Here is a 15,303-nt window from a genome sequence, read left to right on the forward strand (position 1 = left end):
TTTTGTTGATGATTTTTGCTTTTCATTAAAGATATTGTCCTGTAATTTTCTTTATTGGTAATATTTTTTGTCTGATTTTGGTATCAGGCTGATGGTGGCTTCATAGAATGACTTTAGGAATGTTTCCTCCTTTTTAATATTTGGGAGTAGTTTGAGAAGGATAGGTGTAAGTTCTTATTTGTATGTTTGGTAAAATTTCCCAGTGAAGCTGTCCAGTCCTGGACTTTTGTTTGCAAGAAATGTTTTGTTTTTTAAAGTATAGGTTCTATTTCACTTCTAGTGATCAGTCTGTTCACATTACCTGTTTCTTCTTGACTCAGTTTTACTAGATTGTATTTCTGTTGTGTTTGTGGAGGGAGTTAAGCTCAACATCTTCCTACCCTATCATCTTGATTTTCCTCCTTATATCATTTTTAATCACTAATAGGTCATAAGTGCCTGTTGTACTCTGTGCAGCTTCTCATGCCTTGGAATCAGATTGGATGTCAGTATCTTCGTTTTCTGTTCCACATTGATATTTGTAATGCTTCTTATGTCTGTGGAAAACCCAGCTTTACAATAATCTAAAGTCAGTGAAAGGATTGTAGTGCAGTCTTATGTTGCGAGTATGACCTGTTCCACTCTTACTTCAGGTGTTATCTGAAAGATGTTGAGTTTCACTGTATTTACTGTCTTAAAAATTTTAAATCTCCTGAGATACCCCTTTGAGTTCATTGTGGCTCCCTGGGTTACCTTGGCACACAGTTTGAGAAATACCAGTTTAAGTGACCTACTCAGGAAAATACAGGAAGAAACAGGCAGAACCAGCATTTAAACTTTAATATTTTGACTCCAAGTCTTGTTCTTAGACCATTTTTACTGTCTTTCCTATGAGATCATGTTTCCCTTGCCACGAAGACTTTCATTTGAATTCAATGTCCGACAAGGAAAATACAACCCACTAGAAGTCTTCAAAACAGAGGAAATTAATATCACCAATTATTACATTGGTGATAAAAGAGATGAGAAGCCAAGGGAACAGTGAGGCAACACAGATACAAGCAACCATAGGAATCTAGGAACACTCCCATAGGTGCAGGATTGATGGGAAAGGTAGTGTTATGGGGACCCAGAAGCTAAGGTTGGCAGCTGGACCCACAGTGGAAATGCAGCCACTGCCAGAGATGTCTCAGGATACAGAAAGAGGGGGAGGAAGTATCCTGATATCTTCCTTTCACCTGCCTCCTGTCTTCCCACCAGTTCCTCCCACTGGACAAATCTACCTGGAAGCTAGAGAGCAAGGGTACCTGGGAAACGTAGTCCCTTAGGTATGGAGCATAAGATGAGGGGGAGGGAATGGATCTGAGCAAACAGGCAGTTGACCAGCACTGCAAAATGTAGCATATATACTTTATAATTCCTTTAGCAAACATTTACTGAGGACCTACTAGGTGCCAGGTATCATGCTAGATGCCGTATGAGCAGAACAGACCTGATCATTGCTCATTAGAGAATCAAAGACTAAAACAGAAGGAAATGACAGATGAATGGATAAAGAAGTTGTGGTACATATACATAATGGAATATTACTCAGCCATAAAAAAGAATGCATTTGAGTCTGTTCTGATGAGGTGGATGAACCTAAAACCTATTATACAGAGTGAAGTGAGTCAGAAAGAGAAAGATAAATATCATATTCTAATGCACATATACAGAATCTAGAAACATGGTTCTGAAGAATTTATTTACAGGGCAGCAACATGGCAAATAGATGGGGAAACAGTGGCTGACTTTATTTTTCTGGGCCCCAAAATCACTGCAGATGGTGATTGCAGCCATGAAATTAAAAGACGCTTACTCCTTGGAGGGAAAGTTATGACCAACCTGCTGCTGCTGCTGCTGCTAAGTCGCCTCACTCGTGTCTGACTCTGTGCGACCCCAGAGATGGCAGCCCACCAGGCTCCCCCATCCCTGGGATTCTCCAGGCAAGAACACTGGAGTGGGTTGCCATTTCCTTCTCCAATGCATGAAAGTGAAAAGTGAAAGTGAAGTCGCTCAGTCGTGTCTGACTCTTAGCGACCCCATGGACTGCAGCCTACCAGGCTCCTCTGTCCATGGGATTTTCCAGGCAAGAGTACTGGAGTGGGGTGCCATTGCCCTCTCTGATGACCAACCTAGACAGCATATTAAAAAGCAGAGACATTACCTTGCCAACAAAGGTCCATCTAGTCAAGGCTATGGTTTTTCCAGTGGTCATGTATGGATGTGAGAGTTGGACTATAAAGAAAGCTGAGCACCAAAGAATTGATGCTTTTGAACTGCGGTGTTGGAGAAGACTCTTGAGAGTCCCTTGGACTGCAAGGACATCCAACCAGTCCATCCTAAAGGAGATCAGTCCTGGCTGTTCATTGGAAGGACTGATGTTGAAGCTGAAATTCCAATACTTTAGCCACCTGATAAGAAGAGCTGACTCATTTGAAAAGACCCTGATGCTGGGAAAGGTTGAGGGAGGAGGAGAAGGGGACAGCAGAGGATGAGATGGTTGGATGGCATCACCGACTCGATGGACATGGGTTTGGGTGAACTCCAGGAGTCGGTGATGAACAGGGGGGCTTGGCGTGCTGCGGTTCATGGGGTCTCCAAAGAGTCAGACACGACTGAGCGACTGAACTGAACTGAACTGAACTGAAAGGAGAAACAGACATAGAGAATACACTTATGGACATGGGGAGAGGGGAGGAGAGGGTGAGATGTATGGAAAGAGTAACATGAAAACTTACATTATGATATGTAAAACAGATAGCCAACAGGAATTTGCCGTATGGCTCAGGAAACTCAAACAGGTGCTCTGTATCAACGTAGAGGGGTGGGATGGGGAGGAAGGTGGGAGGGAGGTTCAAAAGGGAGGGGATATATGTATACTTATGGCTGATTCACAGAGAAGGCAATGGCAACCCACTCCAGTATTCTCGCCTGGAAAATCCCATGGACAGAGGAGCCTGGTAGGCTGCAGTCCATGGAGTCCCTAAGAGTTGGACACAACTGAGCAACTTCACTTTCACTTTTCACTTTCATCCATTGGAGAAGGAAATGGCAACCCACTCCAGTATTCTTGCCTGGAGAATCCCAGGGATGGGGGAGCCTGGTGGGCTGCCGTCTATGGGGTCGCACAGAGTTGGACACGACTGAAGCAACTTAGTAGCAGCAGCAGCAGCATGGCTGATTCATGTTGAGGTTTGACAGAAAACAAAATTCTGTAAAGCAATTATCCTTCAATAAAAAAAATGAATTAAAAAAACGAAAAAAGCAGGAGGAGAATAAACAGAACTATGTCAAGTATGGAAGAAAAATATGGCAGTGCTGTGGGAGAGTTAGTAATTTAGAAGGGGCAGCCTCTCACTGTTTTAAGTCTAGTTAATTGACTTGATGTGTGTGTATATAGAAAACCTGTGTTCAAGGAAGGACAGAATATTTATATCCAGAAAAAGTTTATAAAAAACATTGACCCCTTCATACTTAACATCTACATTATAGGGCTTTATTGTCCCAAAGCTATGTGTGATTGTGTGTAAATGTGTGTGTGTAAGAGAGAGAGGCAGAGGCAGAGAGAGAACAGTACAAAGGAAGATTCTTTTAGAAACACATTCAAAGGAGCCAGAGGGCTCCCAGCTGGCTAATCTCCATCATGCTTTCCTGGCCCCTCCCCCTTCCTTCTCATCATAACTTGTGATCTTAGAGGCATGAAAGAATTTGAGCCCCGCCCCCAGCCTGACCGTCTCTGCGGGCCGTGCAGCCAAGCTCCATGTCAAATCCACCTGGGAGCGCGAACCCCAGGGCCACGGAGAAGGTGGTGGGCTTGCAGGCAGGTTCCCCGCCCAGTGGCCATGGGCGACAAGAGCGGGCAGTCTCCCCTACGCACCTATAAATCCCTTGATGAGGAGGGCCTCTTCGGCTCTGCAGAGCTGCCCAAAAGACCCACGGGGAGCCTGGTTATGCACAGCATGGCCATGTTCGGCCGGGAGTTCTGCTATGCGGTGGAGGCGGCCTACGTGACTCCAGTGCTGCTCAGCGTGGGCCTGCCCAAGAGCCTGTACAGCATGGTGTGGCTCCTGAGTCCCATCTTGGGGTTCCTGCTGCAGCCCGTGGTGGGATCGGCCAGCGACCACTGCCGGGCCCGGTGGGGCCGACGGAGACCCTACATCCTCACGCTGGGCCTCATGATGCTCCTGGGCATGGCCATGTACCTCAACGGGGATGCGATCATATCAGGTCAGTGGACTGCACCTGGTAGGCTAGGTAGGCTGGGTGGGAGAAGGTCCTGTTATGCAGCTCAGGACAAGGAGAATGCAAAGTTCTTTCTGTGACAGTCAAAAAATGGTTAAAACTGATTCCCTAAGTTACATTGAATTTCCACCTTTGAGTGCCCCAGATTCTGTAGTTAGGCACCTTTACTTTTAGAAACTTCAGGATACATTATTTTTTAATTGTTGTGAGAACTTAAAAATGGGATTATATTTTTACCTATTTTATTATATTATGTATTGTTACGTTTATCAATTATGGGGTTTTGTGTGTGTGCCCACCATACCTTATTTAGGACTTTCTCAAATTAACCAGCTGCCTAATGGCTCCGTAAATTTTTCCAATAAATGTGTGTCCAAAGAAGAGTTAATGATGTTCACAGCTTTATATGGAGTCTTGTAACAGGTACAGGGCATCGGCCTGGCAGCTCAAGGGGACATTTTTTCATTGCAAATCATGGACATAGACCTGATGGTGAGCACTTTTTCTAGCCATTAAACAGCCGCTGATTAATCAGTAATTGGTGGTAGTATATATCACATTGAAAGAAAGAATTGTTAAACTTAAAAATAGCACACATTTTCTGACCATTAACTCTCAGGGTAGCAGAATGGATGATAATGAGCCATGATAATCAGTTATCATCTCCATGTATTTAAAAGTGGGCATGAATCTATAAATGTAGTATATTTATGGAAGAATTTATATAAAAAAAAAAATACCTGAAAAGAAATTTCGCCTCTAAGGAAGGGTGCTAAAGGCCTGGGGTTGAGAGGGGGAAGTTAAGCTTGTCTTTCACTAATTTTTGTACTGAATTTTTAAAATCAGGTGCATATATTACACATTTTCTTAAGTTTAAAAAATAAACTGAAAGCATGAGAAATAGTTATGAGGAGGTGAATGAACAGTGGTATGGTCCTAGGATGAATATCATTTAGGTGTTAAAATTGTGACATTGCTCTTCATCCACCGAAAGGCAAAGGTACGAAGAGAGTTGGTTAAAGATGCTCACTTACAACCTGCTCCCAGTAGACAGTGCTCCTCCAAGCCAAGCCCTCCAGCCTGTGGCATCAGCCTCACTGGAGGCTGATAGAGGTGAAAATTCCCAGGCCCTACCTTCCGCCTATTGAGGAATCATAGGAGACTCATGGTAGGTGAGGCCCAACAATCGGTTTTAACAAGTCATCCCGGTAATGGTTAAGGAGCTAAAGTCTGAGAAGCACTGCATGAGGGCACAGATGCACACCTCTCTCTATTTTTGTGCATAAAGGGATGTCTGAAGGATGACCATCTCTTGGGCCTCTTGAAGTATTTTCCCCAGCTTTCCTATATGGTTGGAGTGGTTTACAGTCAGTACATACAATTTTTTAAACCGGTTTATTTAAAAGAGAGATGATTCACATACCATAAAAGTCACCATCTAAAAGTGAACAGCTCAGTGCTTCTCAGTATATTCTCAAAATTGTATAATCACCACCACCACTATCTAATTACACAACAGTTTCGTCTCCCCCCCTACAGAAACCTGGTAGCCATTAGCAGACACTCCCCATTTCCTTCTCCCCCACAGTCCTAGGTAACTGCTCAATCTACGTTCTGTCTCCAGAGAGCTGTCTTTTCTGGACATTCACTGCATGACTTTTCAAAACTTGAAAAAATAATGAAGCTGTTTTTTATTTGGAAGAGCAAACACAATGAAAGTATAGGGAGGTAATATGATGACAGGAAGTTTGTGTGGAAATAAAAATGTGGATCATTCTAAACCAGGATTTAGGAGACCAACGGTTGTTTCTCTTTTAGCTTTGATTGCTGACCCAAGGAGGAAGCCAATTTGGGCCATAAGTATCACCATGATAGGTGTGGTTCTCTTTGATTTTGCTGCTGACTTCATTGATGGGCCCATCAAAGCCTACTTGTTTGATGTCTGCACTCATCGAGATAAGGAGAGGGGCCTCCACTACCATGCCCTTTTCACAGGTAGGGAATATCCAGAAAGTCTATCCTTCAGGTCTCCGGGCAGGGAAGCCCTTCCACTGAAGCCATCCAGTGTCTCAGCACTCAGATTTTTTGAATGAATGGATCTGTTGATGCATCGCTCCCATCACGCGGGCTCTGTCTTCCAGGGCATTACTCTTGTGACCAGGCTGTGGAGTTTCTGCAAAGGAAGTTTGTAGGAGAGCTCTCTGAAGAGCCGTGTGTGGAGACATTTACAATGAAATGAAAAGAAGCCTTGTAGACTTCATATTTTGTTTTGTTCTTTAGTCAGTAATGTGTATCATCAACATTATTTAGAAGCTTGCAGCTTCTTGGGCCCCTCTTCCTGTTATTTTAATTCAGCAGGTTCAGGGTGGGGCCCAGAAATTTGCGTTTTTAATGACTTTCCCAGATGATTCTGTGGCAAGTGTCCCAAGAGTCACATGAACCACATTTAAAAACAGAAATAGGAACAAACCAAGCAAATAAAAAGCCCCAAGTCTTAGAGACTTCTTCTTTTTTTTTTAATTAATTTATTTGGCTGCACTGGGTCTTAGTTGCAACAATCAGGGCCTTTAGTTGCAGCATGTGGGATCTAGTTTCCTGACTGGATCGAACCCCAGGCCTCCTGCATTGGGAGCTCAAAGTCTTAGCCATTGGGCCACCAGGAAAGTCCCAGAGATGTCCTAGTTATATAAACAGTTAGCAAATCCTCAACCTCCTGTTTTGGAAAATGCCATGCCAAGAGGACACTTCTTGGGGCCATTGCTGGCCTTCTTTTGTAGCTGTTGGGCCCTTCATGTAGAGCAATGCTACTAATGTTCAACATGCATTTCTAGAGCTCCATTTGTTGTTGTTCAGTCACTCAGTCATGTCCCACTCTTTTCAACCTCTTGGGCTACAGTATGTCAGGCTTCCCTGTCCTTCACTATTTCTTGGAGCTTGCTGAAACTCATGTCCATCACGTCAGTGATGCCATCCAGCCATCTCGTCCTCTGTCATCCCCTTCTCCTCCTGCCCTCAATCTTTCCCAGCATCAGGGTCTTTTCCAATGAGACTGCTCTTCACATCAGATGGGCAAAGTATTGGCATCAGTCCTTGCAATGAACATTCAGGATTGATTTCCTTTAGGACTGACTGGTTTGATCTCCTTGCTGTCCTTCCAGTTGGGACTGTTCTAGAATTGGGGTGTCATCCCCAAGACAACAGCATGATCCTGTCCTGGGAGCATTGTTAGGTCTAGATGTGAGGACTTTATTTCATTTTCTCCAAGGCCCAGCCAAGGTATTTTTATTTTATGTTTTGTCTCCTCCCATGGTCAGGTATGTCCCATGAGAAACAGAATCTTGAATTTTGTTCAGATTATATCCGCACAGCCAAAAGCAGGCCTGCCCACAGAAGCCGTTTGGTCAACAATTTGTTGTTTGTGCAGATATTTGAATGGTGAACACTGGGAAGAATGGGGCTGCCCGGCAGAGAGGGGCCTGGAGGAGCAGGAGTCCAGCCCATCTGTCTGGGACCCTGGAACACTTTGTCTAACAGCTGGAAGGTCCCAGAATAGATATTCAAACTGCATTCTCCTAACTTAAATCCCACAATTCCTACTGCTATGTAATAATCTGCTGAAATTAATTATGATGTTGTGGGAGGCTTTTTGGCTTTTGAACCTGACACGTCGAGAGTTTTGTTGCTCTAAGTACTTTGGGCAATGTGGTCACTCCTTCCCAGCTTATATCAGTGTTAATCTTGGCTTAACAACCTTTGCTTTGCTGCCTCTGATATTAAAAGACTGAGCTTTGTATTTTGGGAACTTTTCCAGGGTTAACACGTGGTAGTATTTCTGTTGAGTTTGATAAAATGTCTTGAGGTTTTCTTTTGATATTAGTGTACTGTGGTTTCAGCAAGCATATAATTCATGTGTAATTTTCATGTGACCTCATTTCAGGCTTTCACTGTATCTTGTCTGAGCTTTCATACTTACCCTTTAACTGATTTTCCAGTCTCTAATTTTTTCCTATTCCAATTGTGTTAACACACAGCTTCTAGGGTCACATACCTAAAAGACAGCTTTGACCGGGACACTTTCATGTTCAGTGACCCGCAGTGGTTCCTGTTGACAAAAAAATTAATTAATTAATCAATAGTCAATTTAAGAAAGAAATAGAGAATTTTATTCAAGTCAACCTAAAGATTATAAATTGGGAAACAGTCTCTCAGAGAGCTCTCAGAACTATTCCTCCCATCAGAGGTCAAAGCACAGTTAAATATGAGACAAAGTGTTATACATCTAATGACGTACTGACAGTTTATGTAGTCCAGGTCTGCACATACAAGGCGAGTAGTGGGTCATTGCGACCACTTAAAGGATTGAGAAAGGACTGTTATCTGCTAAGGAGTTCCCTTGCTGGTGCCAGGAGAAAGTTGCTGCTATCAAGGAAGTATTCCTGTGACTTCTATGGCTGTGGTCTGATTAATATATTAATGGGAAATAGATGGGGAAACAGTGGAAACAGTGTCAGACTTTATTTTTTTGGGCTCCAAAATCACTGCAGATGGTGACTGCAGCCATGAAATTAAAAGACGCTTACTCCTTGGAAGGAAAGTTATGACCAACCTAGATAGCATATTCAAAAACAGACACATTACTTTGCCAACAAAGGTCCGTCTAGTCAAGGCTATGGTTTTTCCAGTGGTCATGTATGGATGTGAGAGTTTGCTGTGAAGAAAGCTGAGTGCTGAAGAATTGATGCTTTTGAACTGTGGTGTTGGAGAAGACTCTTGAGAGTCCCTTGGACTGCAAGGAGATCCAACCAGTCCATTCGAAAGGAGATCAGCCCTGGGTGTTCTTTGGAAGGAATGATGCTAAGCTGAAACTCCAGTACTTTGGCCACCTCATGCGAAGAGTTGACTCATTGGAAAAGACTGTGATGCTGGGAGGGATTGGGGGCAGGAGGAGAAGGGGACAAGAGAGGATGAGATGGCTGGATGGCATCACTGACTCGATGGACATGAGTTTGAGTGAACTCTGGGAGTTGGTGATGGACGGGGAAGCCTGGCGTGCTGCGCTTCATGGGGTCGCAAAGAGTCGGACACGACTGAGCGACTGAACTGAACTGAACTGATAATGCAGATGCACATTGCACACTCCAGGGGAGGGAGGAGGCCCAAAGGGGAAAGTGTTATATTTAAATCTAGGCCCAGCAATTCCAAATGTTTTTCAAATAAGTGTCAAAGGGTTCACTGCCAAAATGTTCTCCAGCGTGTTTCTGAATTTTTTTTTTTTTTTTTAAAGAAAAGACCCTACTGGCTTCTGGGAATTTTAGTCCTCCAACTTCTTCTGTCTTATGTTTAAAGGTAACTCTACCTACCCTCCACCCCTGGTGTATGTGATAGCCATGCTGGGTTTAGTGGATCCATCTCATCCCTTCTGGATTCCCTGGTAGCTCAGTTGGTAAAGAATCTGCCTACAATGCAAGAGACCCTGGTTCACTTCCTGGATCAGGAATATCCCCTGGAGAAGGCAAAGGCTACCCACTCCAGTATTCTTGGGCTTCCCTGGTAGCTTAGACAGTAAAGAATCTGCCTGCAATGGGGAATACTTGGGTTCGATCCCTGTGTTGGGAAGATCCCCTGGCAGAGAGCATGGCAACCCACTCTAGTATTCTTGCCTAGAGAATCCCCGTGGACAGAGGAGCCTGGCTGGCTCCAGCCCATGGGGTCACAAAGAGTCAGACATGACTGAGTGACTAAGCACAGCACAGCCTCATCCCTTCACCTCATGCCTTTACCTCTGGGGCTGTGGAACCCTCACTCACCGGAAAGAAAGGAAATTCCTCCCTCGAGTCAAAATGCTTGTAACTGAGGATCTGTTGCTATTAGTAAATTAACCCGAGGCCTTGCTCTCCTGAATAGCAGTCTCCATTCCACCCGAGGAGGCTGGGATGAGGGCTGATGGTCAGTAAAGTTTGTCCCAGTTCAAATCCTGGCTCCTCCTCCTGCCCAGTCCCTAGTATTTCTGAACTTTTGTTTCTTCTCAGGGTTGTGAATCTATCCACCATGTTAGTTACTAATATGCTGGCAATATATTGGGGCTTCCCTCGTAGCTCAGTCGGTAAAGAATCTACCTGCAATGCCGGAGACCTGGGTTTGATTCCTGGGTTGGGAAGATCCCCTGGAGAGGGAAATGGCAACCAACTCTAGTGTTCTTGCCTGGAGAATCCCATGGACAGAAGAACCTGGCAGGCTACACAGTCCATGGGGTTGCAAGAAGTGGATGCAACTTAGCAACTGAATCACCAACCACTGCCACCATTCTGGCAAATGGTCCCAAGCAATGGTTCCTGAGAAAGGAACCCTTTAATAGGATTCAGCACCAAATGTATATATTTACTATATATTCTCCATTCCCACCAGGCTTGCAAAACTTGCGTTTGTTTGTAATGACTTGGTAAGGAACTTGCCTCATGTGCATCTTTGGAAGAAGAATCGGTAACGTGTTAGGCTTAGTTTCTTTTGACTGTTCGGTTTCTTTAATACTTCAAAGTTTGCATAAAAAATGCTTGTGAAACAAATACTCAGAATAGAAATTATTAAGAGCTAAAAAAAGAGTTCTAAAAATGAAGTTTAGATATGAGTCCCTTTGACCAAATGTATACAAGTGGAAAAAGGCTGTGTTTCATGGTAGAGTCGATTTTAACTCCTCCTTCAGGCCTCATTGCTGCATGAGTGGATTTCTTTCATTAGCTGAGTTTCCTTTGAAGTTTCTGCCCGCAGTGAACTTTCATGTCTCCTCACTCAGGCAGGAAAGGATGTGGCCAGAGCAGAAACCAGGGTACAGGAATTTCAGCTTTGAGGGTGACATGGATAACTTCGGGCGATACAGATAAGGTCTACAAACTGCCATTTCTTATCCCAATTCAGCACCTACCTCTCGAGGAATCTCAAAGGCAGGTTAGAGATAGGAGCCCCTGAGGATATTTTTTCATTTACTCAATACTTGTGTATGTGCTTAATCACTCATCTGAGTCTGACTCTTTGCAGCCTCATGGACCGTAGCCCGCCAGGCTCCTCTGTCAATGGAATTCTCCAGGCAAGAATACTGGAGTGGGCTGCCATTCCCTTCTCCAGGGGATCTTCATAACCCAGGGATGGAACCTGGGTCTCCTGCATTGCAGGTTAATTCTTCACCATCTGAGCCACGAGGGAATTGTCTACCAGAAATCTCTTTCCCCAGATACCAACTGGCTGGCTTGGTTTGCTTCCTCTCTTTGTTACAATCTCTGGTCACATAGCCCCTCCTCAGCAATTCATGATTACTTTATAATATATTATTTATTCATTTGTTTGTTGTTTATTGTCTGCCTCTAGAGCCAACATATAAGCTATCTGAAGACAGGAATATTTCCTGTTTGTTCCAAAATCACTAGTGCTTAGAATAGTCCTGGAAATATGCTGAATAAATATTGATGAGACAAATATTCTATTTTAACATCCTCCTTTTACCTGTGAGGAAGCTCTGTTGCTGAGAGGTAAGTGACTAACTCAAGGTCACACAGCTGGATGTATGTGCTAAGTTGCTTCAGTCATGTCCAACTCTTTTCGACCCTATGGACCATAGCCCACCAGGCTCCTCTGTCCATAGGGTTTTCCAGGCAAGAATACTGGAGAGGGTTGCCATGCACTTCTCCAGGGCATCTTCCCAACCCACAGATCGAACCTGGGTCTCTAACGTCTCCGGCTTCAGCAGGCATGTTCTTTACCGCTAGCGCCACCTGGGAATACAGCTAGTGGAAGATATTGAATCAATCTTTATGTCTGAAATGGAAGTGAATCCCCAGCCCAAGGGCTTCCATTATAGCTCAGTTGGTAAAGAATCTGCCTGCAATGCAAGAGATCTGGGTTTGATCCCTGGGTAGGGAAGATCACCTGGAGAAGGAAATGGCAACTCACTCCAGTATTCTTGCCTGGAGAATCCCATGGACAGAGGAGCCTGGCAGACATCAGTTCATGGGCTTCCAAAGAGTCAGACACAACGCAGTGACTAAACCACCACCCCAACCCAAATGTAATTTAATTGTGTCTGTGTTGAGCCCCATTGGCCCAGGATGGTGAAAACTTAGTGTCATTCCCTTCAGAATACTCTCCTACACCTTTCCCTGAGTCTTGCATCTAAAAACTGGGAGCTTAGAGTGCAAAAGTTTCAGGCAGCAAGGATCTGGGTTTCAGTATCATGTGTTCTTAATGGCATTTACTGGGCTGTCCTTGGTCCCGTGTTTCCTAGTTGTGAGGCTGAACTGGTCACAGTTGCATTCTCACTCATCCTTGTCCACAAGACCCCTTCAGAACCCCCAGGATTCTCAGCTCCCCACCACCCACATGGCATTCTGCTCTTCCAAGGCCTGCAGATGTGAGGTGGGCTCTGTGAACTGCAAACTCTCCATGCTCTGGTTTCCTTGTCTCTAAAAGAGAGGTGGAAATTCAGTTGAGCCTTGTTATTCGGGGATTCCATATTTGTGAAGTCATCTGCTTACTAATGGAGAAGGCAATGGCACCCCACTCCAGTACTCTTGCCTGGAAAATCCCATGGAGGGAGGAGCCTGGTAGGCTGCAGTCCATGGGGTCACGAAGAGTTGGACACTTACTGAGCAAATTCACTTTCACTTTTCACTTTCACGCATTGGAGAAGGAAATGGCAACCCACTCCAGTGTTCTTGCCTGGAGAATCCCAGGGATGGTGGAGCCTGGTGGTGCCATCTATGGGCCATCTATGGGGTCGCACAGAGTCGGACATGACTTAAGTGACTTAGCAGTAGCAGCTGCTTACTAAAACTAACTGGTACCACCAAAATCAATACTTGTAGCTCATTCTCCAACATTTGCAAGCTTCTACAGAGTGAACTTAGAGAAGGAAATGGCACCCCACTCCAGTACTCTTGCCTGGAAAATCCCATGGAGGGAGGAGCCTGGTAGTCTATAGTCCATGGGGTTGCAAAGAGTTAGACACGACTGAACGACTTCACTTTCACTTTTCACTTTCATGCATTGGAGAAGGAAATGGCAACCTACTCCAGTATTCTTGCCTGGAGAATCCCAGGGACAGGGGAGCCTGGTAGGCTGCCGTCTATGGAGTCGCACAGAGTCGGACATGACTGAAGTGACTTAGCAGCAGCAACAGAGGAGGAGGAAAAAAAAAACCAATGTGACTCACCCAGTGTGCTTGCTCCCAACTGTGGTTGAGCAAGGTGATTCTCTGCCTTCTTGTTTTGATTCTTACACTGTAAACAGATGTCCTTTTTGTGATATATTTAGTGCCATTTTTTTTCTTTTCTGTTTTTTTTTTTTTTTCTTGGTTATTTCAGTATTTAAAGTGGCTCCAAATGTGGTGCTGAAAGCACTGCTTTGGGTTCATAAGTGCAAGAATGTTGTGATGTGACTTCTGGAGAAAATATGTGTCCTAAATGGTGTTCCGGTGTGAGTTACAGTGCCGTTGGCCGCAGGCTATTCAGTGAGGTATCTTTAAACAGAAACACATGTAAAATAAGGTTCCGTGTTGTTTCACTGATGAAAACGAAGACTTGAGGCTCGCAGGAACTTAACCCTCAGAACAGGAGTTTACTATTCACCAATTCACCAATTCAGGGTTTGTGGAAACTTTCTGGAACGTAACTACTGGTAATAGTAAGATGCAGCGGTAGTAACTTCCTCAAAGAGTTGTGAGGATTGAATGAGTTGTAAACGTCAAGCACCTAGAACAGAGCCTGACACTTGGGCTCATCTGTCTCCACCCACCGCAGAGCCCTTGTTCCCTTGAAGTCTGAATGTCCCCCTGGGGTCTTCCTAGGAAATAAAGTGTTGATCCCTTCTGCTCTTGGGTTCTTCAAGCCATCTGGGCAGTTCTGCTCCCCTCCCCTCATCCTTCTATCCCAGCGAGGTCCAAGGATCCAGGAGCAGGACCACTACAGCTTTAGGGACACACCAATTCACCCTTCATGAATGCTTTGCCTATCCTGGGAAGCCTTGTTCTTAAATCACTTTTTGTTTGTTTTTTTTTTTAAACTGAATCTGTTGCAGTAAAAAGGAGAATAGAGGAATGAGTTTTTCTCTTTTCCTTTCCTGAGAAAGTGAAGTCGCTCAGTCATGTCCAACTCTTTGAGACCCCATGGACTATAGACTACCAGGCTCCTCCCTCCATGGGATTTTCCAGGCAAGAGTATTGGAGTGGGTTGCCATTTCCTTCTTCAGGATTTCTACCCGACCTAGGGATCAAGCCCAGGGCTCTCACATTGTAGGCAGACGCTTTACCATCTGAGCCACCAGGGAAGTCCAATGAAGAAGATAAAAGAGAATAGTGAGCAGGCCTGAACAATCCTAACTGGTCCTAACTCTGCATGTCTATAATTTAAGTTTGCTTTTCTGCCCCCTAACTCTGCAGGAGCTACATTTCTCACCAATTTTACCTTTGACTTTATGCTAAATACATCCTGCATCTAGTTTTTACCCTTACAACATCCTTCCCTTTGTAATTACATATCAGAGCCACCAAACTGCCAGACTCAATTACTGGGTTACTGACACCAGACTCTGACTGTCTTTGAAACACTGCAAGAGGAAGAAATCAAGATCCTAACACCTTTGTTCCTCATCCCTGACTCCTGACTAAGCCCCTAGACTCCCATGGAGAGGGAACATTGTTCTTGAGGCATGAGCCTATTGTCTTTCCCTCTCTGCCTGCTGAGAATTAAAGCCACCTCCCTATTTCTTCCATACTTGGTCTCTGTATTTTTTATTCAGCTCCGGTGGGCTAAGAGAGCCAAGGTTTTGGCCAGCAACAAAGCTACCATCAGTGCCTTTGGAGCCTATGGGCTTCTGAAACTCAGAAGCAAGGAGACACGTTCTTATTTCTCTGCTTTCTACTTTCATGCTTTTCCCCAAAAGCAATGAGCCTGGCTCAGTTTGAACATGAAGGAAGGGCCCAGGGAAATACCAGGGCAGTTGTGGGTGGACGAAGTCATGGTCAGCACTTTAAATATATTTTCTCACATCTTTTAG

General features: G+C 44.5%; 1 protein-coding gene across 3 annotated transcripts in view; it reads left to right on the forward strand.

Annotated features, from left to right (window-relative positions):
* Nucleotides 1-3,686: 3,686 nt before the first annotated feature.
* The window catches only part of SLC45A2 (solute carrier family 45 member 2), a 36,915-nt gene continuing 25,298 nt past the window's right edge, over nucleotides 3,687-15,303 (forward strand). For 2 of the 3 annotated variants that reach the window (XM_055554682.1, XM_055554681.1), the window contains exons 1-2: nucleotides 3,687-4,248; nucleotides 6,082-6,258. In XM_055554682.1, the coding sequence (XP_055410657.1) occupies nucleotides 3,720-4,248; nucleotides 6,082-6,258 (706 nt within the window). In that variant the 5' untranslated portion in view covers nucleotides 3,687-3,719. The remainder of the gene's footprint in view (nucleotides 4,249-6,081; nucleotides 6,259-15,303) is intronic. The other variant, XM_055554683.1, reaches the window with a different exon arrangement.

The sequence above is a fragment of the Bubalus kerabau genome, chromosome 18 (genome assembly GCF_029407905.1).
Source record: "Bubalus kerabau isolate K-KA32 ecotype Philippines breed swamp buffalo chromosome 18, PCC_UOA_SB_1v2, whole genome shotgun sequence".
NCBI classification, from domain to species: Eukaryota; Metazoa; Chordata; class Mammalia; order Artiodactyla; family Bovidae; genus Bubalus; species Bubalus kerabau.